The sequence below is a fragment of the Giraffa tippelskirchi genome, chromosome 10 (genome assembly GCF_054371585.1).
Source record: "Giraffa tippelskirchi isolate mGirTip1 chromosome 10, T2T-mGirTip1v1.2.pri, whole genome shotgun sequence".
NCBI classification, from domain to species: domain Eukaryota; kingdom Metazoa; phylum Chordata; class Mammalia; order Artiodactyla; family Giraffidae; genus Giraffa; species Giraffa tippelskirchi.
Window position 1 is genome coordinate 79622672 of NC_137284.1, and position 23997 is coordinate 79646668.

Here is a 23997-nt window from a genome sequence, read left to right on the forward strand (position 1 = left end):
AAGGAATTGAAAGTATTTTTTAATGGAGTGATCTAAGTAATTAGATGGTGATTGCAGCCATGAAATTAAAAGACACTTACTCCTTGGAAGGAAAGTTATGACCAACATAGACAGCATGTTAAAAAGCAGAAATATTACTTTGTCAATAAAGGTCCGTCTAGTCAAGGCTATGGTTTTTCCAGTGGTTATATATGGATGTGAGAGTTGCACTATAAAGAAAGCTGAGCGCTGAAGAATTGATGCTTTTGAACTGTGGTGTCGGAGAAGACTCTTGAGAGTCCCTTGGACTGCAGGCAGATCCAACCAGTCCATACTAAAGAAAATCAGTCCTGGGTGTTCATTGAAAGGACTGATGTTGAAGCTGAAACTCCAATACTTTGGCCACCTGATGTGAAGAGCTGACTCATTTGAAAAGACCCTAATGCTGGGAAAGATTGAGGGCAGGAGGAGAGAGGGACGACAGAGGATGAGATGGTTGGATGGCTTCACCGACTCAATGGACATGGGTTTGGGTAGACTCTGGGAGTTGGTGAGGGACAGGGAGGCCTGGGGTGCTGCGGTACATGGGGTCACAAAGAGTCGGACACGACTGAGCGACTGAACTGAACTGAAGTAATTAGATATAGATTTTTTTGTTTTGTTTTTTAGGGAAGATAGTGATCAACTTTTTAACAAGCAAATGGGCTTACACAGTTATATTCAAAGATTCATTTTATGTGTAGAACTGTTTCTTCAGAAGATGTTATTTACTAGACTCTGTCTTTGAAAGGTCCGCTAGAAAATTGGAAATTATTGGAAATTAGTTTTTCCTAAATATCAGGAGTAGACTCAAGACTACAACCTGATGGGCTATGGTTCTCTCCAGCTTGGCCATTTCTTGAATGTTCAGTTCATTTCGCAAATTTCTCCAGCATCTACCACATGCCAAGCACTGTGCTAGGCTCTGGGTTTTCACTTGTGTATTGGCAGTGAGTGAAAGTCGCCCAATTGTGTCCGACTCTTTCCGACCCCATGGACTATAGCCTGCCAGGCTCCTCTGTCCATGGAATTTTCCAGGCAAGAATACTGGAGTGGGTTGCCATTTCCTTCTCCAATCTTTGAATGAAGAATAGAGAAATATCTTTGTTAATCAGTGGTCAGGCAGATTTCTTTATACATTCTAGCATTATTCATATATTAAATGCTGGCATTCTTATGGAGTTTTAATTCTGATATTAAGCTGATTCAATTAAGCAGTGTTTTTTTTTTTAAGTTGATACAAATAAGTAACCAGGTCTTCAAAAATTATAATAAACTTTCAAAACCAAAGTAGACCTCACTGAATATTTTTTTAACATCAAAAAGCTTAAAAATCAATTGTTTGTTAACAAAATGAAAATTTAGAAATGTTTTCTCAAAATATGGATATAATTATGTTACACCCTCCAGAATATGACAAATACTTTTCTGAATTTTATTCAATTTTAATTTTACTTATGCATTAGGTGATGTTGTTTGGTATTCATATCAGAAGTTCCTTGAAAAGCTGTTTCTATTAACTATTTCTTATGATGATTATTCAAAAAGTAAATGTAAAAGTTTTTTTAACAGTTAAAAACCTAGGAAAAGGAAGTTTCAGGTCATAATCATATTCCTCTGTTCAAGTTTTCAGATAATTCCTAATGCTTCATCAGTTTGTATTTAGAACACTATACTTACCTTCCCTGTTGATGCGAACCTTGTAAAAGATTTAGCACATTTCCTCAGGTTGTGAGTTATAGGAAGTCTGTATGTCTTTTGACATCTTGATATGCTACTTTATCTTTGCCTTTTTTGACCAGGAATCATATGAGGGCATATCAAGATGCGTGTTGGATATTTGAGGTTTCCTGGAGGCTGGTCCTTGAGGAAAGAGAAAAGGCCTGCTGTAGTAGGGTAGGGACACAAGAGTCTTCCAGGTTTCCCAGGATGGCAGAGACTTTGGTATATTCTAGAAAATATCCTAAGGCTGTGTGACTGGAGCTCGGTTGGTGGGGAGGAGATTGTGGTGAAGAGGGGCTGTTGAGGGTGGGTGGGGGCCAGAACATGGGTCTTGCATGTCCTGATAAGGAGTCAGGATTTAACCCCAAGGGCAAAGGGAAGCAGTTGAGGGATTTAAACAAGGGAATGACTGTCTGCTTTACGTTTTAAAATCGTTTCTCTGTAATTGGTCCAGTGAATGGATGAGAGTCATCAAAAATTTGAACTGCTCCGAAGACTGTTGAAGTGGTCCAGGAGAAGGATGATAAGTCCCTGGATTTGGGATTTAATTTGGAAGTAGAATTATTAAGGGGCTTCCCAAGTGACTCAGTGGTAAAGAATCCGCCTGCCAATTCAGAAAACGTGAGAGACACAGGTTCAGTCCATGGATCAGGAAGATCCTCTGGAGAAGGAAATGGCAGCCCATTCCAGTATTCTTCCCTGGAGAATCCGATGGACAGAGGAGCCTGGTGGACTGCAGTCCATGGGATGGCAGAAGAGTCAAATACGACTTAGTGACTAAACAATAGCAATAATAGAATTATTAAAGCTATTCTTAGACCAAATATAATTCTTCAGTTTTCCTTCTAGTTCTTGCCCTTCCCTTTGTTGCTTCCACATAGACAGGAATAGACAGGAATTAAGGTCTTACTCGGATTTTCTCTTCAAATTAGCAGGTATAGTAGGATCTCTCCAATTCTCTCAGAATTTAAAGTGAATTTAATTCAGTAGTATACAATGGGGCTTCCCTGGTGGCGCAGACGGTAAAGAATTTGCTTGGAATGCAGGAGACCTGGGTTTGATCCCTGGGTCGGGAAGATCCCCTGGAGAAGGGAGTAGCTATCCACACCAGTATTCTTTCCTGGAGAGTCCCATGGACAGAGGAGCCTGGCGGGCTACAGCCCGTGGGGTTGCAAGGAGCCGGACTCAGCTGAGTGACTAACACACACACACACACACACACACACACACACGGCAGAAATTTTTCCTTGCTCTCATAGGTGGCTATTTGCATCATTGATAAATGTGTTCATATTACTTAAGAAGAATCGTTTTTTCTAATTGTCAGTGTTTTGTTATGTAACTTTGACCCCGTTTAGGAAATCCTGCTTTACCATTTTGATACTAAGAGTTTTTAATGAATTGATGATTTTATTATCTGATTTTGTACATGTGACATTTTTGTTGACAAGCTAATCAAAAAGCCTATGCAAAAGGAGTAGTGTTTGCTTCTCCTCCTTCCTTACCCCTTTCTTTTTTTCATTTGTCTTTTCTGGCATCTAAGTGATTTTCTTCCTTGTTGCTTCTTCCTGTGCAAAAGTTTCCTCTGGCTGCTTGGGACACAGCATATCACAGTGATTTCTGCGTTAGTCTCGGTAAGCAAGAACTGAAATAAAGGCAATAACAAAGTGTGAATCATAAGCATTAAAGTTCCTTAAATGTAATCATGTATAATTTATGCCCAGTGGTACTTTCATATCACATCAGCTCATAAAGTGGGAGACATGTATATTCAACCATTGAAGCACATTTCTCAAAAATAATTTTCTGGTCAAGGGTTAGTTGGAGATTTACATTTTTTGGAGGGAGAAACTTGAATAATGTACTACCATTTTATCACTATAAAGTTCTGTTTAAATTTACTCTTTAGGAAGTAATTTTGTAAATTTCACTGGGCCATGCCATGCTTTGGTAACTGGTTATTGGTGAAGTAGTTTTTAAATGCCATGAGGGCATGAAAGAATACATGCTCATATCTGAGCAGGGCTTGACCTCTGCTTGTACATTCTAACAAATGGAACAAATCCTCCAAAAAAATTAATATAATACTGTATAATGTTTATACCATCATGTGTTTATGGATCAAAGAATTCAAAATATACATCCTGTTAGAAATAAACTCTTTCACTTCAGCAATTATGAGCTCCTCTTTCTGCAAGGCAATGTTCTGACGTCCTGTAGGGAGTTGTATTAAGAGAATAAGGACAGATTTAAGGCTCAGTTACAATCTGTTCTCTCTCTGATAGCTTTACCATGGTTCTGTATCTGCGAAGATCCTTCTTTTTTTAAAAAATCTGATCCCCTTTCACTTATCTCCACATCTCTCTTCTTAAGCAGAACAGTCTGCTATGCACCTATCTCCTTTAACTTGAATATCAGAAATTAAGCACTTACCCAGGGTTTAAAAAGTGCTCAAATTATGTTAAGTGATTAGAATGAGAGAGGGAAATGTCTATCAATGGTCTCCGACATTGCTGTGGTTTTTGTTTGCTTCTTTGGTTTTGCCCTCTTTTGTGTAATCCCCTGTATTTGCTGTTAAGAATTATTCATGGGTGCTTCTATGGTGGCTCATATGGTAAAGAATCTGCCTGCAATACAGGGGACCTGAGTTCAATCCCTGGGTCAGGAAGATCCCTCTGGAGGAGGGCATGGCAACCCACTCCAGTATTCTTGCCTGGTAAATCCCATGGACAGAGGAGCTTGGCGGGCTACAATCTTTAGGGTTGCAAAGAGTCAGACACGACTTAGCACAGGACACAGTTTATTTACATGGAAAAAGTCTTAGATGGCAATTCAGAGCACTCAGATTGCTCCTACGCATGTGTTTTTCTCATGTGTTCCTTCCAGCAGGCCCAGAGGGAGGCAGGGCAGGGAGCAAACTGCCTTCATCCTTGATGTGCGGAGGTTTCAAGGACTTACTTGTATGCAGTACTTGCTTTTTTTTAAATTAATTTTTATTGTTGCTTTATAATGTTGTGTTAGTTTCTATCATACAGCAAAGAGAATCAGATACACACACACACACACACACCCCTATATCCCCTCTTTTTTGAATTTCTTTCCCATTTAGGTCACCACAGAGCACTGAGTAGAGTTCCCTGTGCTCATTAGGTAGCTGTTGTATGCATAGTATCAATAGTTGTATATGTGTCAGTCCAAACTTCCAAATTCATCCCACCCCATCTCTTCCTCCCCTTGGTGTCTATATGTTCTCTATGTCTGTGTCTTTATTTCTGTTTTGCAAATAAGATCATCTATACTATTTTTCTAGATTCCATATTTGGGTTAATATATGATATTTGTTTCCTTCTGACTTATTTTGCTCTGTATGACAATCTCTAGGTCCACATCTCCACAGATGTCTGTATTGAGTACTTTCTAGCATTATATCTTCATTTTATTAATACATTTAAAATGCATGCAGATTTTAAAGGGAAAACACAAGTGTTTTCATAGCTTGTGTTTTATCTTACATATGAAACAGTGCAAGTGCTGTAAGTTTGCTAAGTATTACTTATTTCACTATTGCTAAGGCCAGAGAAGGTGCTTTTACAACATGCCTCCACAAATTACTTAATTTCCATAAGGCCTCAGTTTCCTTTTCTACAAGAAGAGATTAAAATAGTACTAACATCGTAGGGTCAAAGGGAGAAAATACATGCGAAGCACCCATCAGAGGCCTTGGTGCATCTTGAGTACTCAACAACCATCATGCTGTATTGACCCATTTTGTAAGATTTTACAAGCCTGTGTAATAATTTGTTACTTCTCCCAGGTACAACAAAAATTTGGAAGAAGCCAAGAGAATTGGAATAAAGAAAGCTATCACGGCCAACATCTCTATGGGTGCTGCTTTTCTGTTGATCTATGCATCCTATGCCCTGGCATTCTGGTACGGGACCTCCTTGGTCCTCTCAAGAGAATATTCCATCGGACAAGTGCTCACGGTAAGTGATGTTATAGTAAGAGATGAATCACTTTTAAAATGTCAGTGAAATTTAGTGGTGTTGGTTTGACTGTTAGAGAATATATTTTTGAAGAATTATTAAATAATGGCCAAGAAGAGTGAGTGAAAGCCTGGGATTTGACATGAGGCCGATTTGATTCAAATTCTGGCTGTGCCACTTACTGACTGTATGATTTGGTTCAGCCACCTAGACTTTTGAAGACTCTGTTACGTCTTCTGCAAAATGGAAATGACAGGAGTATGATGCCATAACTTTTAGTGTTGTTGTAAGGACTAATTGAGAAAATGAATAAAGAAACACTTAGCAAAATTCCTTCACTGTAAGTTGTTGGATAATATAACTACTGTGTGATTTACAAAGAAATGAACAGTGACTTTAGTCCTCTTTAACACCTGTGGAGAAACAGTGTCCAGTGTACGATAAGAAACTGATTTGGGCAAAATGAAAAAAAAAAAATCTGTTCATCAGACCTTAAAAAGAATAGAGGTTGGTGGAGGGGGAGAAAAAAGATTCCATCTGATGGAGAATGTGTGCTTTATCATTTACGAAATATTTTCCTATGTACCATTCCACTTGATAAAACGACACTAAGATTGCTTGGTAGGGAAAACAGAATCTTGTCTCTTTTTGCAAATAAAGAAATTGAAGTCCAGACTGTCGGAGAATCACCTGAAGACACAGCCAGTTAGTGCTTAATCCAGGGTTCAGACCTCAGGTTTCTGACCCTCATAATAGGGTTTATCTCCACTATACCCTGCTGATGCTCTAAACCAAAATTCTTGGCCTTTGAAGACATATGAAAATACTCCAGTCATATAGAATTTGTTATTTCACGGATCCAGTAAGACTAATTCAGCATTCTCAACTGAAAAGTACTTCAATTTTAAAAATAGTTTTAATAGTCAGTATTCATATGTTATCTTGCCATGTAAAAATTTAACTAATGATGTTAAAAGTATGGAAAAAGCATACTAAATACTAAGTAACTCGATGCTTTTACTTCACATTCCTCAGGTCTTCTTTTCTGTATTAATTGGAGCTTTTAGTATTGGACAGGCATCTCCAAACATTGAGGCATTTGCAAACGCAAGAGGAGCAGCTTATGAAGTCTTCAAGATCATTGATAACGTAAGTCTGGGCTGGCCATTTATCTATCTGTCTAAAACAGTCTATTTCTTTATCACTTTTATTCAGCTCTCCACAAATATAATTGAAAGTATTTATTGTAATCTAGTAGTTGCTGTAACGTTCTGAAATTTTATTCTGTTTAGAAACCAAGCATCGACAGCTATTCAAACACTGGGCACAAACCCGACAATATTAAAGGAAATCTGGAATTCAGAAATGTTCACTTCCATTACCCATCTCGAAGCGAAGTTAAGGTACAATGAAATGATTACTCAACAATTCAACAATGTACGTAGTCCTGAAATCTGTGGTTTAAGTTTATTTCTCGTTCATTCTCATAGATCTTGAAGGGCCTCAACTTGAAGGTAGGGAGTGGGCAGACAGTGGCCCTGGTTGGGAACAGCGGCTGTGGGAAGAGCACCACCGTCCAGCTGATGCAGAGGCTGTATGACCCCACGGAGGGCATGGTGAGATGACTCTTATTCAACCAGATGCTGCAGCACTGACTTACCTTAGCAGATCGCACATCACAAATCTGCGCTATGTGCATATCACAGCTCCTTTTTATTTTAGGTCAGTATCGACGGACAGGATATCAGGACCATCAACGTAAGGTATCTGCGGGAGATTATCGGGGTGGTGAGTCAGGAGCCTGTGCTGTTTGCCACCACAATAGCTGAGAACATTCGCTATGGCCGTGAAGATGTCACCATGGATGAGATTCAGAAAGCTGTGAAGGAAGCCAACGCCTATGACTTTATCATGAAACTGCCTAATGTAAGTCCTTCTCCGTCTTTGTTGTGCTAGAGAGTCATGGCATGCTGGCCTGATGCATAGGAAGTCAGGAAAGGAATATAAACTGGAGGAACTTTCCAAGGTGGCAGATCAAGATGACTCCAGATTTGAAAGCTCTAGTAGCTTCAACTAGTAGTAGACATACTTTTTAAAAATATTTACTTATTTTTTGACTACTCTGGGTCTTCGTTGCTGCCAGCCGGGTTTCTCTAGTTGCGGGGAGCAGGGGCTACTCTCTAGTTGCGGGCGAGGGCTTCTCATTGTGGTGGCTTCCTTTGTTGCGGAGCACGGGCTCTCGGCATCCAGGTGCCAGCAGCTGTGGCTCTGGGGCTCTGGAGCACAGGCTTAGCAGTTGTAGCGCATGGTATTAGTTGCTCCTTGGCATGTGGAATCTTTCTGGACCAGGGTTCAAACAAATGTCCCCTGCATTGCAAGGAATATTCTTAACCACTGGACCATGAGGGGAGACCTGACATATTTTTTTTGTAATTAGGGTTGGTTATTGCTAAGTTTGAGGCCTCCCAGGTGGTACCAGTGGTAAAGAACTCACCTGCTAATGCAGGAGACATAAGAGACGATCCCTGGGTTGGGAAGATCCCTGGAGGAGGGCATGGCAACCCACTCCCGTATTCTTGCCTGGTGAATTCCATGGACAGGAGCCTGGTGGGCTTCAGTCCGTAGAGTTGCAGAGTTCAACACGACTGAAGCAACTTCACACACACACACACACAATTGGACCATACTGCCTGTGAGGTTTGGGTTGTTTATAGGATTACTTCCCATCTTAAAAATCTGAGCTGAGATTGCTTATTCTGTTGTTTAATCCTCCTGTGTTTTCGGTGTTGTAGAAATTTGACACCCTGGTTGGAGAGAGAGGAGCCCAGCTAAGCGGTGGACAGAAGCAGAGAATTGCCATCGCCCGGGCCCTGGTTCGCAACCCCAAGATCCTCCTGCTGGACGAGGCCACCTCAGCACTGGACACTGAGAGTGAAGCGGTGGTCCAGGCGGCCCTGGATAAGGTGGGTGAACCTCAGTTCAATCCTAGCTGGTTTATAAGCAGAAGAACATTCCATTGTTAATTCTTAATATTATTTTTAAAGAAATCTCTCCTAAAGTAATTCTTTAAGCTATTAAAACCATCAGGCCTCTCTGGATATGTATAACTTCTATTTCTCTGGTATATTTTTAGGTAGAGATGAATAAGCTTTCATTGACAGATAGTTGCACATTTTTTTAAGTTAAACAGTGAGAAATAGAGACTCAGATGAAAGTTGGTCTTCATTGTGATCTTAAAAAGTTAGCCTTAGAGATAACCCTGATACTTAGGTTTTATGAGTTTTTACTGTTGTCAACACGAGGAAGGTTTACATCTAGTTCTCAAGAGGTCGGATGCCTATCAAAGACAATGGGAAATGAGAGACCTCTTATCTTGAGGAGAGTGCCAGAGAGTTGATGACGCTGGGAATAAAATGAAATGTCCTTGACCATCAACAGAATTCGACCTTCCTGCAGTACCTGAGTCCATGGGACTCATTCACCGGCCAGACTTGAGTGTGTGTGCCACGCCAGTCACTGTGTCCTTGGTCTCTGGTGTCTGATGATAACTAGGCTCGCCCTGTGAGGACACGGAATGCGGAAACCTTTGCACCCATAAGTGCTCTGAGTTGAAGTGCTCCCAGTAGAATTGAAAGATGAACTCATTCCTGCCCCAACTGTCCCCCTCTGCTAGTAACAACTCTGTTTCTCTAAACATCCTGTCAGAGTGCGTAACAGATTGTTGAGAAAGGAAAAAGAAAAAAGTTCACTAACAATTTTGTGGACCAAAATAGATGGAGATGCGATTGTGTTTGCTTTTCCCTCTTCACTTTGCTCATCTGTGTTTTCTTCCTATTCTACCATGTTATTAAATTATTAATAAAATGAATTTAGAAAGGTTGTATTTAAAAATACCTTTTCCTTTTAATGCACATTTTAGAGGGGGCATTCCACATCTCATCCTTTGAAAACATCCAAAGAATTGATCCATTGTCTTCTCTGCTTTCTAGTTTCCACCTAATTTTTCTGATGTTCATTTTTTTTTCTTCCTAGACTTTTTCTCACTTCTCTTTTTCGTACTGATCCTTATACCTCTTTTTGCTCGCTTATTCTGAGAATTTTATTGCTAGTTCCCAGAGAGAAATATGAATAAGAAAAATTAGAAGCATTGGGAAAGTTATAAAGGTTAAAGAAATCTCAGACAAATGATGGTTATCTGGCTTTGTTCCATATGAAAATAAAAATGAGATTGGATGTTAAAGACATTGACTTAACTCCTAAGTTTTTTCCATAATGCTTCTCCCTAGAAATAAGCATCATTTATTAAGCACTTACTGTGTACATCCCAGTGCTACCTGTGCATTATTGTAGATCACAACTACTCCAGGAAGTAGCGTTGTACTATTATCCCCATTTGATATGTGAATAAGTTGAACCTCGCACAGGTTTAAAGACTTGTATAAGATCCTGGAATTCATATAGAGCAGAACTAAGATTTGAGTTCAGGTCAGTGTAACGCTGTCGTCTGGCCTTTGTTGCCTCACATTTATTGTTTGTCTTGGTCATCCAGATGTCTGTGGGAGAGCACAGGGTGACTTCCAGGGGGACTTGGTGCTGGCTGGGTTGCATGGGATCGCAGCTGGCCTGTATCTGCTCCGATTGACTGATTCCTGGGCTTTCGAGTGTTTTACCTCTGTATAAGCCCTTGATTATTAAGTAAACTTAGGCTAGTAGAAATTGAGTAAAATCTTAGAGGCTTACATAGTATTAATATGAGACTATCATATTTGTGTTGATACTTATTAAAACATCATTTTCAGCCATTAACAATACATTTATTGAAGCCAGAGACTGCCTCATATAGCTTACACAATTTTGCAATGTCCAAGGCATTGGTGGTCAGTAAATATACATTGAATTACTGAATTTTTTTCATATAATTGTTCATGTATTCAGAAATGAGATTTTTCTCCCTTTAGGCCAGAGAAGGCCGGACCACCATTGTGATAGCGCATCGTCTGTCCACGGTTCGTAATGCTGATGTCATCGCTGGTCTTGATGATGGAGTCATTGTGGAGGAAGGCAATCATGATGAGCTCATGAAGAAGAGAGGCATTTACTTCAAACTTGTCACAATGCAGGTATAGTCTAACTCTAGCATTTTCCTCAAGTATCTCAGGCATGAGCTGATTTTGCTGTATTTGGTGCTATAAATAAATGTTGCTATTGATTATCTTGAGAAGAGGGAAAAAATTTTTGGGTGAGAAGCAGGGGGATTGAGGATCACACCAGGTTTTAGATTTTGTTTTTCCCTCTTGAAAGGAGAGAAATGAAGAAGGATAGAGAAAGGTAAGTTTAAAAGGCTTAAAAGTGAGCTATCCACTCTAGTAAGGGCTTCGCAGGTGGCTCAGTGGTAAAGAATCTGACTGCCAAGCAAGAGACTTGGGTTCAATCCCTAGGTCAGGAAGCTCCCCTGAAGAAGAAAATGGCAACCCACTCCAGTATTCTTGCTGAGAAAATTCCATGGACAGAGGAGCCTGGCAGGTTACAGTCCATGGGGTTGCAAAAAGAGTAGGACACGACTGAGTGACTAACCAGCAGCCGCAGCAGTATCCACTCTAGCAGCTGCTAGCCGAACATGGCTGTTGGGCACATTAGTGGTGGTTAATCTGAATTGAAGTGTTTGTAAGTTGAAAATGCATACCAGAATCCAAAGACTTAGTCCAAAGAAAAATGCAAGATACATCAAAAAGTTTTTACACTGATTACATGTTAATCTAATATCTTAGATACATGAAAGGTTAGATAAAATATATAATTAAAATTAACTTTGCCTATTACTTTTTTTGACATGTCTACTGAAAACATTGTGTCTCACAGTATGACTTGCACCATTATTTGTGTTGATGTCCCTGGTCCAAAGCAAATCTGATTGAGCTAAAAACACTCACACAAAGAAGGTGACTAGATAAGATACTTGGAATGGATGCCATGTTGTTTCAGCATAGTTTATGGGGATCCTTATCTAATGGTTTTAATTTTCAAATATAATCACACCAAAAAAATGGCAGTTCCACTTCATCCTTTCCCATAAGGACTTAAATTACCATTTTCCTTGATATCTGCTGTTCAGCAATTAGATTTTGTTGGTTAACTCCACCTAACCAACTTATGCATATTTCTTGTTTATTTTAGACAAAAGGAAATGAACTTGAATTAGAAAATACCCCTGGTGAAGCCCGAAGTAAAATTGATGACTTGTACACATCCTCCGAAGATTTAAGATCCAGTCTAATCAGAAGAAAGTCAACTCGCAGGAGTATCCGTGGATCCCAAAGCCAGGACAGAAAGCTCACTACAGAAGAAACTTTGGTACAAAGGAGGCTGCGGACTGATGGCTTTAACAGTGGGCTAAGGCTGGGATAGGAGTGGGAGCAAGAAAGGGTTATCCAGAATTCCCTGTCCTGTCCCTTAGCTTGGTCCACAGACCCAGATCTCAACATGTTAACTCTAAGGTGGAATTTATGAATGATAATTTATAAGATAAGAATTTTAGAATTAGAGTTTATAATGTAAAGAGATAATAGTGGGTCTTCAAATACAAACATTTTTGTTCTTTCATCCTTACAAATATGCTTGTCACATTCCAGATGTCAGGTGAGACTTAAATATTTATGGAATCATCATGTATTTCTTTAAAAAAATGAAGGCACAATGTAACAGAATCTGTCAGCACTCTTTAAAAACAGTTACATAGCCATCAATTGATAAGGAAGTAGGAATAAGATATATTTGTTTAAAAATTGTGCATACAGAAGAACTGTACATCAGTTAAATCCATTAAGATCAGTTACTTTCCTAACTAGTTTGTTGTAATATTTTGTGTTCTCCAGGATGAAAGTGTCCCTCCGGTTTCCTTTTGGAGGATTCTGAAGCTGAATATAACTGAATGGCCTTATTTTGTGGTTGGTGTATTTTGCGCCATTATAAATGGAGCTCTGCAACCAGCATTCTCAGTCATATTTTCAAGGATTATAGGAGTAAGTGTTAATGTTCATTTGGGGGACTTACCTGTGAGTCCTGACTAAAGAATGAACTGTTTGTATATGTAAATTTATATAAAAGCCACAAAAACATGTGTTGCATCTTCATATAACAGCTTGAAGATGTAGGAGTAGAAGTTTTATTTGTGACAGGAAAACTGATTTTTCAAAACTTCCTTTGTCAGGGCAGTTAGTTTCTATCCTAGGGCCCTGGGAGTGAGATCCCTGGAAAATAGTCCATGAAACTGACTAGGTGACTGTCCCCTACCTGCCATCATTGGACTCTGAGTCAACCTCAGGAACAGTTCTGTGACTGGTGTCCAGAGAGGGTTCCTCGCGTGTTCATCACACCAGCTCAAAGGAGAGCCACTCTCTGACTCGTGTGCTTGGCAGGACGTGATGGGGCTGAGCACTTGGCCTCTGTGGGATGTCCGTCCCACACAGTAAGATGAAAACAAATGGGACAGCTTGCAAAAGATTCAGATTGACAGATACTGGTCGCACCTGCTTTTCATGATGGCATTTTCAACCATAAAGTTACATCTCCCAAGTCAGATTTTGGCCCAGTGTGAAGGATGATGGTTTTCTTTCCCTGTGAAGTGGTTGTTTTCTGCATGCTTTTTGAGCCCAAGGCATCCTGTTTAGCTCTTTTAACCAAGGTCTCCCAGTGTGGTTCTGGGTCAGCTGGCTGTAGTTCCCCGCTGTCTATCTAACAGGCCACCCTACAAAGAAGGTTGGCTGAAGAAGCCTCCTTTCTTCAGAGAGACCTGGGCTGAATATATGAGCTCACCTCCTGGGCTCACCAAAACCGCATCAGTAGATGTGTCTCCAGACACCTTGGGACAGTTGGAAATGTCAGCTTGTGAAACAACAGACTGCCATACAATGTAGTTTCCCATCAGAGGAATAAGAGAGTCTTTGTCCCCAGTTCTGCGGTAGTGGGTTTGGTGCTGACTTGAAGCACCCATTACTTCAAGGAGGAATATGAGCAGAGAAAGAGTTGGATAGATGAATGAATGAATGACGGGCCTCGGCCCCTAGGGAAGGCACGATACTGCCCCATTTAAGTCTGGCCTTCGGGAAGCCTGCCTGGCCTCCACATGCTAAGGCCCTCTTGACCCCAAATACTATAACTAGATGTAAAATGGGTCAGACTTTGAATGATTTCTTCAGTGGTACTGAAAACCCTTTAAATATTGTTTTTGCCAGATTTTCACCAGAGACGAGGATGATGAAACCAAACGACAGAATAGTAACTTGTTTTCACTGTTGTTTCTAATCCTTGGAATTATTTCTTTTATTACATTTTTCCTTCAGGTAAGTGTCTGCGTTTTCATTGTTTTTTTCCATTTGGGGAAATGTATCACTACCCAGCTAGGGGCATTTGTTAAACATCTGCGTGATTTGCTTCTTAGTGGAGTCGTTCTTCTAGTCACCGGGCTCTTAGCAGTCGGTTTCCTTGACTTAAATCAAAGATGTTTTCTTTCTCTGGCTTCCTCTTACACCCTGAGGGAAGGAGCCCTTGCTTCCTTCCTTCTCCCACCTTCTCCCCTGACTGGAAATGTTCATGAAGTCAGAGGGAACAGAGAGTATTTGATGTAACACAATGATTGGAAGTAAAAGCAGGGGTTTTAAAAATGGGATCTAGGGGAGCTGTGGACATATGTTTGGATATTTAAGTACTGCCATCTGGTTCTGATACTCAGGTATCTTCCAGTGTTCTAAAAGCAAGAACAAACCTTAGAGCCCCACAAGCCAGTCACACTGATTTTAAAAATATTTGAAGAGTTTGTCATTCTTTTCCTGAAGTGGAAGGAACCTTTCTAATGATGGAAGAATGTCAGTCTTCAAACAAAAACTGTAGTAAGCATTTGTAATGTATCAGATTTTACAGATTGCAGATCATTTGGCTGAAATGAAATTGCCAGGAGTTTAAGCACTCTAGAAGCTCCGCATGCTAAGGCAGTATGGGCTTTGGTGCTAGGTGTAGGGTCAGGTCTGAGTTACACCAGTTCCTAATTTTGTGTCCTTGGTCAAGTAAATAACTTAAACTGTGTAAGCTTTGGTTCCTTCATCTGTTAAAATGGGGATAACGGTAGCTGACTCTTGATGATGAAAAGAGGTAAGTTCCTAGTTCGTGTGAGATGATGATAAGTATAATCACTTATTAAATGAATGAATGGTTAGTGACATGTAATTTTTTAAGAAAGAACTCTCAATAGATCTCTTTATTTTGCATGGTGTGAGCATGTTTATATATTTTGAATAGACAGGACACTTTTCTGGACATGATAGGAGATCCCAAACCCTTGACTCTCTTGTTACTGAGTCCTTCAAGTCTCTTTGGGGAATCTGATCGTACTGGAATAAATGTGACACTCTAACTTGTATACAGGATTGTCGTACCAAGTATTAATGCCAGAAAAGTTGGGAGAATGTAGAGGTTGCTGAGGGTGCAGTTGGTTAAGGAGTTTGGAGCGGGATAGGCTTTGAGTTGGAAATCTGAATTGGTGACGCAAAGGCAGTTAAAGTGGTACCTTTGTCACACAGTGATACCCAGGGAGAATGGAGCCTGGCTTGCCTGGCAAACCAAGGTGAGAACAAAGGCTCTGAATTCCAGGACCTCAGAAGTGCAGAGGTGGCATTGTGTCAACGATGGTATTAGAACGTGATGTTAGATGGTGTTAGCCCCTCATTTAGAAAAGCAAGGAAGGAGTTCACTGGGGGATTATAGTCCAGGCTCTGGGTGCTCATTCTGGTTAAGATTCTCTTAGATGCACATCAGATTCCAACTCGGCCACCTTAGAACTGTAGCCTCTGGCCACTTCCCAGCCTCCTCAACCTCCATTTCTTCTGTAAAGGGGTAATTATAAGTTTGTCCTGGGGACTTGTAGAGATGTTTCTGACATACTTATCAATGGCTGGTTCTCAACCAAATGACAAGAGTAGTATTCTCATAGTGGGCAGGATAGTTGAGGATTCCTTCAGTTTAATAAGGGGAAACCTTCATCCGGTCATTTCCTAGTAAAGTTAATCATTTTGGTAACTGCAGGCTTCAACTCAGTTAATCCGGGGTCTCTTTCTCTCCCCCTTGTCCCTGGCTTGGTGTGTATTAGCAGAGAGGATACGCAGCATTGCAGCACTGGGTGGGGGGCACTGGTCTGTGCACCTCCCCTGCCCCCCTACTTCACACTGGTGACCGGAGGGGCTGGTGGCCTGCAGTTACACGGTCCAGCCTGGCTGTCCCCCTTGATCAGGACCATGAGGAAGAGTTCGCTTTCTCTTCACTTGGGCTCTTTGCCCGTGTTTCTTCTCTCTCTCTCGATGATGTCCAGTCTGCCACCTGGGAGTGTGGAGGAGCTACGGTTGCCTTCCATCATGTCTCAGATGCTGCAGGAGACTCTGGGCTCTTACTAGGGCTTCCCTTCTTCTAATGCACCATCCGGCCATTTCCACTTTGCTCTCCCTGGGCCATTGTGTGGCAGGCTCCATCTGTGAACTTCCCCTTCCCGGAGCTCCAGACAGAAAGTGGCACAGTGCATCAGTCTGGCCCTATATATCCCCAAGCTCCCGGAACGAGGGTCTGTCCTCCTTCCTCCCCAGATGTGGCCCAGCATGGCCGTACAATCACATCTTACTCTCTTCTCTCCTCCCAGGCATAGGTCATATCCTTGGGGAAAGGGGGAGATCAGTGCAGAAAACTCTCTCTCCAGTAAGCCTTCCTTTCCAACCTATTTCTCTCCTAGACTTTTGCTTTTCTTTTAACTTGGAAACAAAAAATTTAATATCTTTGTTCTCTGCACCTTTTATGGCTGGAGTGGCTGCAGATTCCTGTTTTTCCAGGTTGTACCTCAGGTCTGGTGTAATTGTGACCATTCCCCCACCCCCCATTCACTCTCAAAAATTTCCTGCTTGGGATGATTCATAATATAAACCCCTGGGTTAGAGTCGAATCCCCCTTGCCTTGGGAAGAACTCCCCAGCTTCCTCAGTGACAGACCCTGGTTCCTGAGAGAGAGAAGCAGGAGTGGGAAGGGAGACAGAGGAACCACGTTCTTGTAGATCCGCGATGGGCCCGCCCGCTGGGTGGGGAGCAGCAGTGTCGATTTCAAAACCAGATCCTCCCAGCTCTGCTGGTGGTGTGGCCACGCACATGGTGTGCTGTTTGAGAAACAGAGCCGCCAGGCCTTGACATCGGGCTCTCTGACTTTGGTGTCCTGCCTCAGCACTGACCCCAAGTCCCTTTCCTGTGCTGTCACCAGCGGCCGGGTCTGACCAGTCTTCTCCCTTGTGGCGTGTCACTCTTCACAGGGCTTCACGTTCGGCAAAGCGGGAGAGATCCTCACCAGGCGGCTGCGATACATGGTTTTCAGGTCCATGTTGAGACAGGTATGCTGTCGGGGATGGTGCCCAGGAGGTGTGCCCTGTGCCTTGTGGGGAGGCGGTGGGATCGCTGTCGGGTGACGTAGAGTGAGCCTCTGGCTGCTCTGCTGGGAGTGGGCACAGGGACCAGGGTCCCCGCGAGACAGATGGAGTCTCCAAGGCAGGTTCACCTCCACCCTCCGTCTCAGCAGCTGTAGGCAGAGGAGATGGAAGCGCTCTTCCGTGCCCCCACATCCCCTTCCTCTCTTTCCTTCTCTCCCCGGGAGACCCATGATGCTCGTGTTTATTCCTGCCAAGAAGTGCCCTCTGAACCCTTTCTTTCCACAGATCAAAAGTCATCCCCGTGGCCCACTTCCTGATGCTTGGTTTCTTTGCTGGGGCTTGACTGATAGACTCATTCAAGCTGCAGTGTTACTAGCTGATAATGACTTAGGTCTCTCACACTGGGCACCTTCCAGACCCTGACAACACATGGATGAGAATGTTTTCTTAGGGGAAGGGGGAGGGGAGTTCTAGGCATGTCACTCAAAGCAGATCAGTTCAAAGGGGAAGGTGTCTTTAACAATCACGCACATTTTTCCTGTGACTTTGTAACTTTCCATTTTAAAATCACTAATACAGTGATACTTCAGAAGAATGCCTCAGATATACCTGGGGGAATGGGGTGGGATTTGAACCCTGGCTGATAAGCATGGTGACCCCTTGCCGCTTAAAACCAAGACATGTTTATGGGGATTGCTAGCTTGGGACTGACACAGCCAGGACCAAGTCCAGTGAGTGAGAGAGCACTGTTTGGTGTAGGGCCTCTTGTCAGGATTTTCAGTCAGACAGTATTTATAACTGAGATCCGAATTAGACTCAGGGCCTGGGCCCAGGGCTAACTGCCCCATTCCCCTGCCAGGCCGTAGGCCAACTCCTAGGCCTCTTATACTTTGGAAGCTGAGCTGAGGATTTGTGTCATGCCCTCCACAAATTATTCAGTCCAGCCATCATGCATTAAGTGCCTTCTGCTTACAAGGCATAATGCTAGGTATTGTAAGGTCTTCAAGTCAGAGTGGTCCCTGTATACATGGCAGTTATGTTCCAATCGGGGGAGACACTTAAGCACTTAACAATTTTAAAAAAGCAAATGGATATGTACTATGATAAGTTATAATGCATTATAATTAGATTTTTCTTAAATATTTGATAAATGCTGCTTTAACTGCAAATCACAGTTGAGATCGGAGAAGGCAATGGCACCCCACTCCAGTACTCTTGCCTAGAAAATCCCATGGATGGAGGAGCCTGGTAGGCTGCAGTCCATGGAGTCGCTAGGAGTCAGAGACGACTGAGCGACTTCACTTTCACTTTTCACTTTCATGCATTGGAGAAGGAAATGGCAACCCACTCCAGTGTTCTTGCCTGGAGAATCCCAGGGACGGGGGAGCCTGTTGGGCTGCCGTCTATGGGGTCACGCAGAGTCGGACACGACTGAAGCGACTTAGCAGTACAATTGAGATAACTTTTTAGGACCTCAGTTATTTTTGTAACAGACACAAACTGAGACTTCAAGCTCACAATATTTTTAGTATTTTTGTATTTAAAAGTGTAAGTGGTTTTATAAATTTGTTTGGTTTTGATTTTTTTTAAACCCAATTCATTTATTCATTTAGTCAGCTGTTTATTTGACTTCTCTATTTGAATGTCTATTAAGAATTTCATACCAAATTTCTCCAAAACTGAGCTTTGGACACCCTCTGACCCTTCGCTGAAGGGCTTACTCCTTACCTAGACCTCCCCAATATCACTAAATGGCACCTCCATTCTGCCAGTTGCTCAGGTTAAAGTCCTAGGAGTTGTCCTTGTCTCCTCTTCTTTGTCTGATATTACAACAGCCTCCTAATCCATCTCACTGCCTCAATCCTTATCCTAGTCCACTAGGTTCATTGCCCAAGAACCAGAATCATTCTTCCAAGATAAAAGTTAAATCACATCCCTCTGGAGAAGGAAATGGCAACCCACTTCAGAATTATTGCCTGGAAAATCCCATAGACAGAGGAGCCTGGTAGACTACAGTACATGGAGTCACAAAGAGTTGAATGCGACTGAGTGACTTCACTTTCACTGCTTAAAAGCTGCTGAAAGCTGCCCATATCTCTCAGGGTAAAATCTGGAATCTGTTTTTTTTTTTTTGTCTACGTGATACAGCTTATGGGATCTTAGTTCCCTAACCAGGGATTGAACCTGGGCCCTCAGCAATAAAAGTGTGGAGTCCTAGCCACTGGACCACCAGGGAATGCCCCAAATCTGGAATCTTTGCATTTGCCGATAAAGTCACAAACTCTGTGTCCCCACTACCTCCCCAGACCTCATCTCCTGGAGCTTCACTTCATTCCCCATACACAGTCTACTCTATACACACTGGCTCACATAAGTGGATATGGGGGTAGGGAAGAGGGAGAGCCCAGTGAGAATGGAGGTCTGTCCTGAGGAAGAGGCAGCTTCTGTACATTTACATAGAGGTGCTTTTAAGGCTGGTGACGACCTTTATGCTTTCTTGCTTGTATGTGAGCAGATCAAAAATGCCTCTGCCTCGGGTCTTTTGCACATGCTGTTCCTTCCTTGTCCAGATACTCTCATCCCTCTCTGTACTCAGGTCTCTGCTCAAATGTCATCCGAGCAAGGCCTTCTCTCTCACCTCCCCAATCTATAAAGTGGTGCCTCCTCCCACTTTTTTTTCCTTCTTACCCCATTCTGTTTTTCTTCCTACCATTTATTACCCCTTGGCATGGTGTATGTTAATTTGTGGCTTCTGTCCCTGGAATCGGGGCTTCATGAAAGCAGCCACTCCATCATTTTTGTTCAGTGTTGAATAGGTCCAACACATAGCAATTATGTTTGGAACAGAGTAGGCATTCAAAAAAATTTTTTTTGAGAAATGATCTCTTTATGACTTTATTAAGTCCCTTTCTTATCTTTCTTATCTATTCAGTGTCAAATCCTAAGTGCTTAATGTAGGAGAATAAGGGCATCCTGTCAGTGCTCTTGAGCTGAAGGTCTCATGCATCAAGCTTTAAGATAATGAAATCTGTTTCTCTGCCACAGGATGTGAGCTGGTTCGATGATCCTAAAAACACCACGGGAGCATTGACAACCAGGCTTGCCAACGACGCCGCTCAAGTTAAAGGGGTATGACAGCCTCTTTTCTGCTGTGATTGTCCTAATGGGCCATTTAGAATTTGAGCATGAAACTAATTCTCTCCCTACAGTTAATTCTCATCATCATTTAGAAAATGTTAAACCTTTAACCTATGCAATATATCATGTGCCTTACGAAAAAAGTATTATCTGGAATTATACGGAAGTATTATATGGAAAAAATATTATAAAAAAGATATCATCTTTAATATCATACACTGTATCACTATAACAGTGATGACTTTGAGCTTTGTTTTGTTATTTTCCATCTTATTCATGCTATTGTCTAAATACATGTAGAAGGATAATTATTTAAAAAGAAAGTATTTATCATTGTATCATGCAAGTCCAGTCTTTTTTTTTTTTTATCTTTTCAGTCTGTTTTAATGCTTTGCTAATCCCCAGAAAATTGTAATTGCTACTGAAAAAAATGTGTGTAATTGTTGTAAGAAAGTTTAGGGGCACTGAATTTAGAGGGGAGGGAAGAAAATCTAGACAAAGGTTGAAAGAAATGAAAAGAGCATGAAAAAATTAAAACAAGGGTAAAAGGAACAATTTTATCAGACTACAAAACTTAAATTCTGCTACTACATGAATCTCTTTAATTAATATAACTAGAACTATTAAACCAGCAGGTTTTGATTGGTGGGTAAAGTGACAATTTCTTCTTTAACTGCACCATGTGTGCAAGCTAAGTTGCTTCAGTCGTGTCTGGGTCTTTGTGACCCTACGGACTGTAGCCTGCCAGGCTCCTCTGTCCATGAGGATTCTCCAGGCAAGAATACTGGAGTGGGTTTCCATGCCCTCCTCCAGAGGATCTTCCTGACCCAGGGATTGAACCCATATCTCTTATGTCTCCTGCATTGGCAGGCAGGTTCTTTACCACTAGTGCCACCTGGTCTGTTTATGACAAAAATCGACAGGATGATGTGGAATTTGGGCAGGGGAAGCATGTGATATCTGCCATGTCTTTACCTCCATTGAACCATATCAGTCTTTAGCTTTTAATCTTTCTGTATGAGTACTATGATTACATTTCTTCTAACTAATACATGAGGCTTCTGTAAGAATAAATTCAGTTATGAATGTGGAAGCACATACAGAGTTATAAAATCACTAAAATCTTCGGCATTGTTGTTTTAATACAGATCTTTGCTTAAAGCAAACACATCAACAGAAATTGAAGATTAGGGCAAACTGTACAGAATCTAATAGAACAGAATGTAAACATCACTTGGAATAACTTTGAACTTCCTAAACAGACAATAATCATGTCCTTATGGAGTCCTCAGTGGTTGTCAGATTGTCATAAGTGCTATCGGAAAAATGGCTGCAGAATACGCTGTTAGGGCATGGTAGGGGAGGAAGGCCTTAGTCTCAGTGATATGGTGACGTACTCAAGAGGCATGAAGGAAGGAGTGATGCCAGCCCTAGAATGATGCCAGATGTCTAGAGTGGCATGTTCTCTGACAGAAGGATCAGCAAGTGCAAAGCCCCTGAGGCTCCTGGAGCCTTTATTTCCACAACTGTTCCTAAAACATCAAGGAAGATAATATGGCTGAGAATAAAAGGAGTAGAAGGAAATGTAAGTTGAGATCAGCAGCATATCTCAAATTATATGAGAAACCATGGTAGAGTTTTGAACTTAGTAGGTACATGATCTGAAATTTTTGAAGACTGCTGTGTGAATAGGCTAAAGGGGCCAGGGAGAAGCAGGGGGATTATTGCAGTAATCCAGGGGGAGGGAACATAGTGTTTTAGACTAGGATAGTCATAGTGAAAGTGATGACAAAATCAGATTGGATATAGTTTGGAGAAATAGCCAGCAGAATTTGTTGACTGGCTGAATGTGGCTATAAGATGTAAGAGAAAGGATATTTAAGGATGACTCCAAAATTTTGGATCTGCACAACTGAAGAAATGGAATTACTTTTTAATGAAACCAGGAAACTTGTGAAAAGAGTTGTGTTTGGGACATGGTGCATGTGAGATGCCCACAGTAGATGGGAGATGGATGTCCTGATGGCAAATAGGTTTGCAAGTCTGGAGGTTAGCAGAGACGTCTGGAAATAAGCATTAAGAGATTTTTCAGCCCATGTGTGGCTTTTGAAGCCATGAGTCGGGAGGAGATAGCCAAGCGAGCAAGGATGGATAGAGAAAACAGCATAGTCTGAGCTTAGCTACGAGGATGACCCAGTAAAGAAGAGCAAGAACACTTGGCTGTTGAGGGAGATGGGCAGTATCCTAGAACAACATGAGAAAGCATTGTAAGGAGAGAGCAGTCAAGGGTCTCAAATCCTGCTGATAAGCATGCAAGACCAGCATACACTGTACAGTGCTGTAGCCATGTGGAAGTGCTTATGGTTCAAACAAGACCTGTTTCCATGGTGTGACGGGAATGAAAGCCTGATGGGAATGAATTTCAGACCAAGAGGGAAAGAGGAATAAGACACAGTTGGACAAATCATTATAAGACTTTCTGGTAAGTGGGGCAGAGAAATGGGGTGGTAGGTAGAAGAAGATGTAAAGTATTACTCTGTTTTAGTTTTAATTTAAGCTAGCCTAAGATGATAGCTGATTGACATTGTACAGTAGAAATGAACACAACATTGTAAAGCAGTTATCCTCCAATTGGAAAAAAAAAGAGTAAAATTTCATAAATGTAAATACCCATAACTTTCAAAATATAGAATGGCAATAAATAAATAAATTAGCATGAAACTCCATCCACAAGCTTGGGGTTAATCCGTTGTGCTGGCTCCCTGGAAGGGCGATTCCTGGGGATAATGATCTCTCGGACAAATTGTGTCCTGAAGTTTCCGAAGCCATTATTCCCTAGCTAAACTTTGCTTCCATAACTTCAGTATCTCTTTCACAGAGATGTTGCCATGTGTGTTCAGGTGTTTCCCACCAACACACATGCCCCACATCCCATCTAGTGTGGAGGACTCATCCTGGAGGAAGCCCACTAATTCGGTCCCTTGCAGCTGAACGTTGAGCAGATGCTGCCTGGATGCCGCGCTGGTGGTCAGGCCTTCATAAATTCTCTGGAGTCAAGCTTTCATAAGTTCCTCTGGGGTCAGGCCTTTCCTGTATTTGTAGAATTGTGCTCAGTCCGTCCCCTCTGCAGTGTTGTTGGCGGGGCCCTTGGCCACATCCAGGAACTCCATTCTGTCTCATTGCCTGTTAGCGTCAGCCGTCTGCTTCTCACTTGTTTCCTCAAAGGCATCCCAAACTCCCACTGTCACGGCCCCAGTAGCAGGAGCCACTCTGAGTCAGAACTGTTCTCCAGAGTGTAAAGCAGTAGCTGAAAGAGACCAGGGAAGAGGAGGCAAGAAGATGGGGGAGCTTCACCAGAACCAGGAAAGCTCAGAATAGCTGTTATCACAAATTGGCTGAGAGAGGACAGTTGAATCCCCTCCACGCCACCAACTGACCTGCTTATGATGGTGGATATGTGTGTTGTATATGTATAAATGTATACACATACATACACACACGGGGCTCCCCAGGTGGCCCAAGTGGCAAAGAATCTGCCTCCTATGTAGGAGATGCAAGAGATATGGGTTCGATCCCTGGATTGGGAAGATCCATTGGAGGAGGAAATGGTAGCCCACTCCAGTTTTCTTGCCTGGAAAAGTCCATTGACAGAGGAGCCTGTTGGGCTACAGTCCATGGGGTTGCAAA

The 23997-nt window shown here is 42.0% G+C and overlaps 1 protein-coding gene and 1 non-coding gene across 4 annotated transcripts in view; one reads left to right on the top strand and one right to left on the bottom strand.

Annotated features, from left to right (window-relative positions):
* ABCB1 (ATP binding cassette subfamily B member 1) overlaps nt 1–23997 on the top strand; it is a 102087-nt gene that overhangs the window by 51836 nt on the left and 26254 nt on the right. The window contains exons 9-21 of one of the 3 annotated variants that reach the window (XR_014067456.1): nt 3320–3374; nt 5555–5726; nt 6762–6875; nt 7019–7129; nt 7217–7342; nt 7449–7652; nt 8519–8689; nt 10685–10846; nt 11901–12077; nt 12599–12745; nt 13958–14065; nt 17059–17136; nt 20218–20301. Coding sequence is in view for 2 of the 3 variants with exons in the window: in XM_081536507.1 (XP_081392633.1) it covers nt 5555–5726; nt 6762–6875; nt 7019–7129; nt 7217–7342; nt 7449–7652; nt 8519–8689; nt 10685–10846; nt 11901–12077; nt 12599–12745; nt 13958–14065; nt 17059–17136; nt 20218–20301; nt 21459–21470 (1666 nt within the window). In the remaining variant the exon portion in view is untranslated. Of the gene's footprint in view, nt 1–3319; nt 3375–5554; nt 5727–6761; nt 6876–7018; nt 7130–7216; nt 7343–7448; nt 7653–8518; nt 8690–10684; nt 10847–11900; nt 12078–12598; nt 12746–13957; nt 14066–17058; nt 17137–20217; nt 20302–21458; nt 22793–23997 lie in introns of those variants that run through there. The other 2 variants (XM_081536507.1, XM_081536506.1) reach the window with 2 other exon arrangements.
* TRNAK-UUU (transfer RNA lysine (anticodon UUU)) lies at nt 19336–19408 on the bottom strand. The gene has a single exon. It is a non-coding gene; the product is annotated as a tRNA-Lys (tRNA).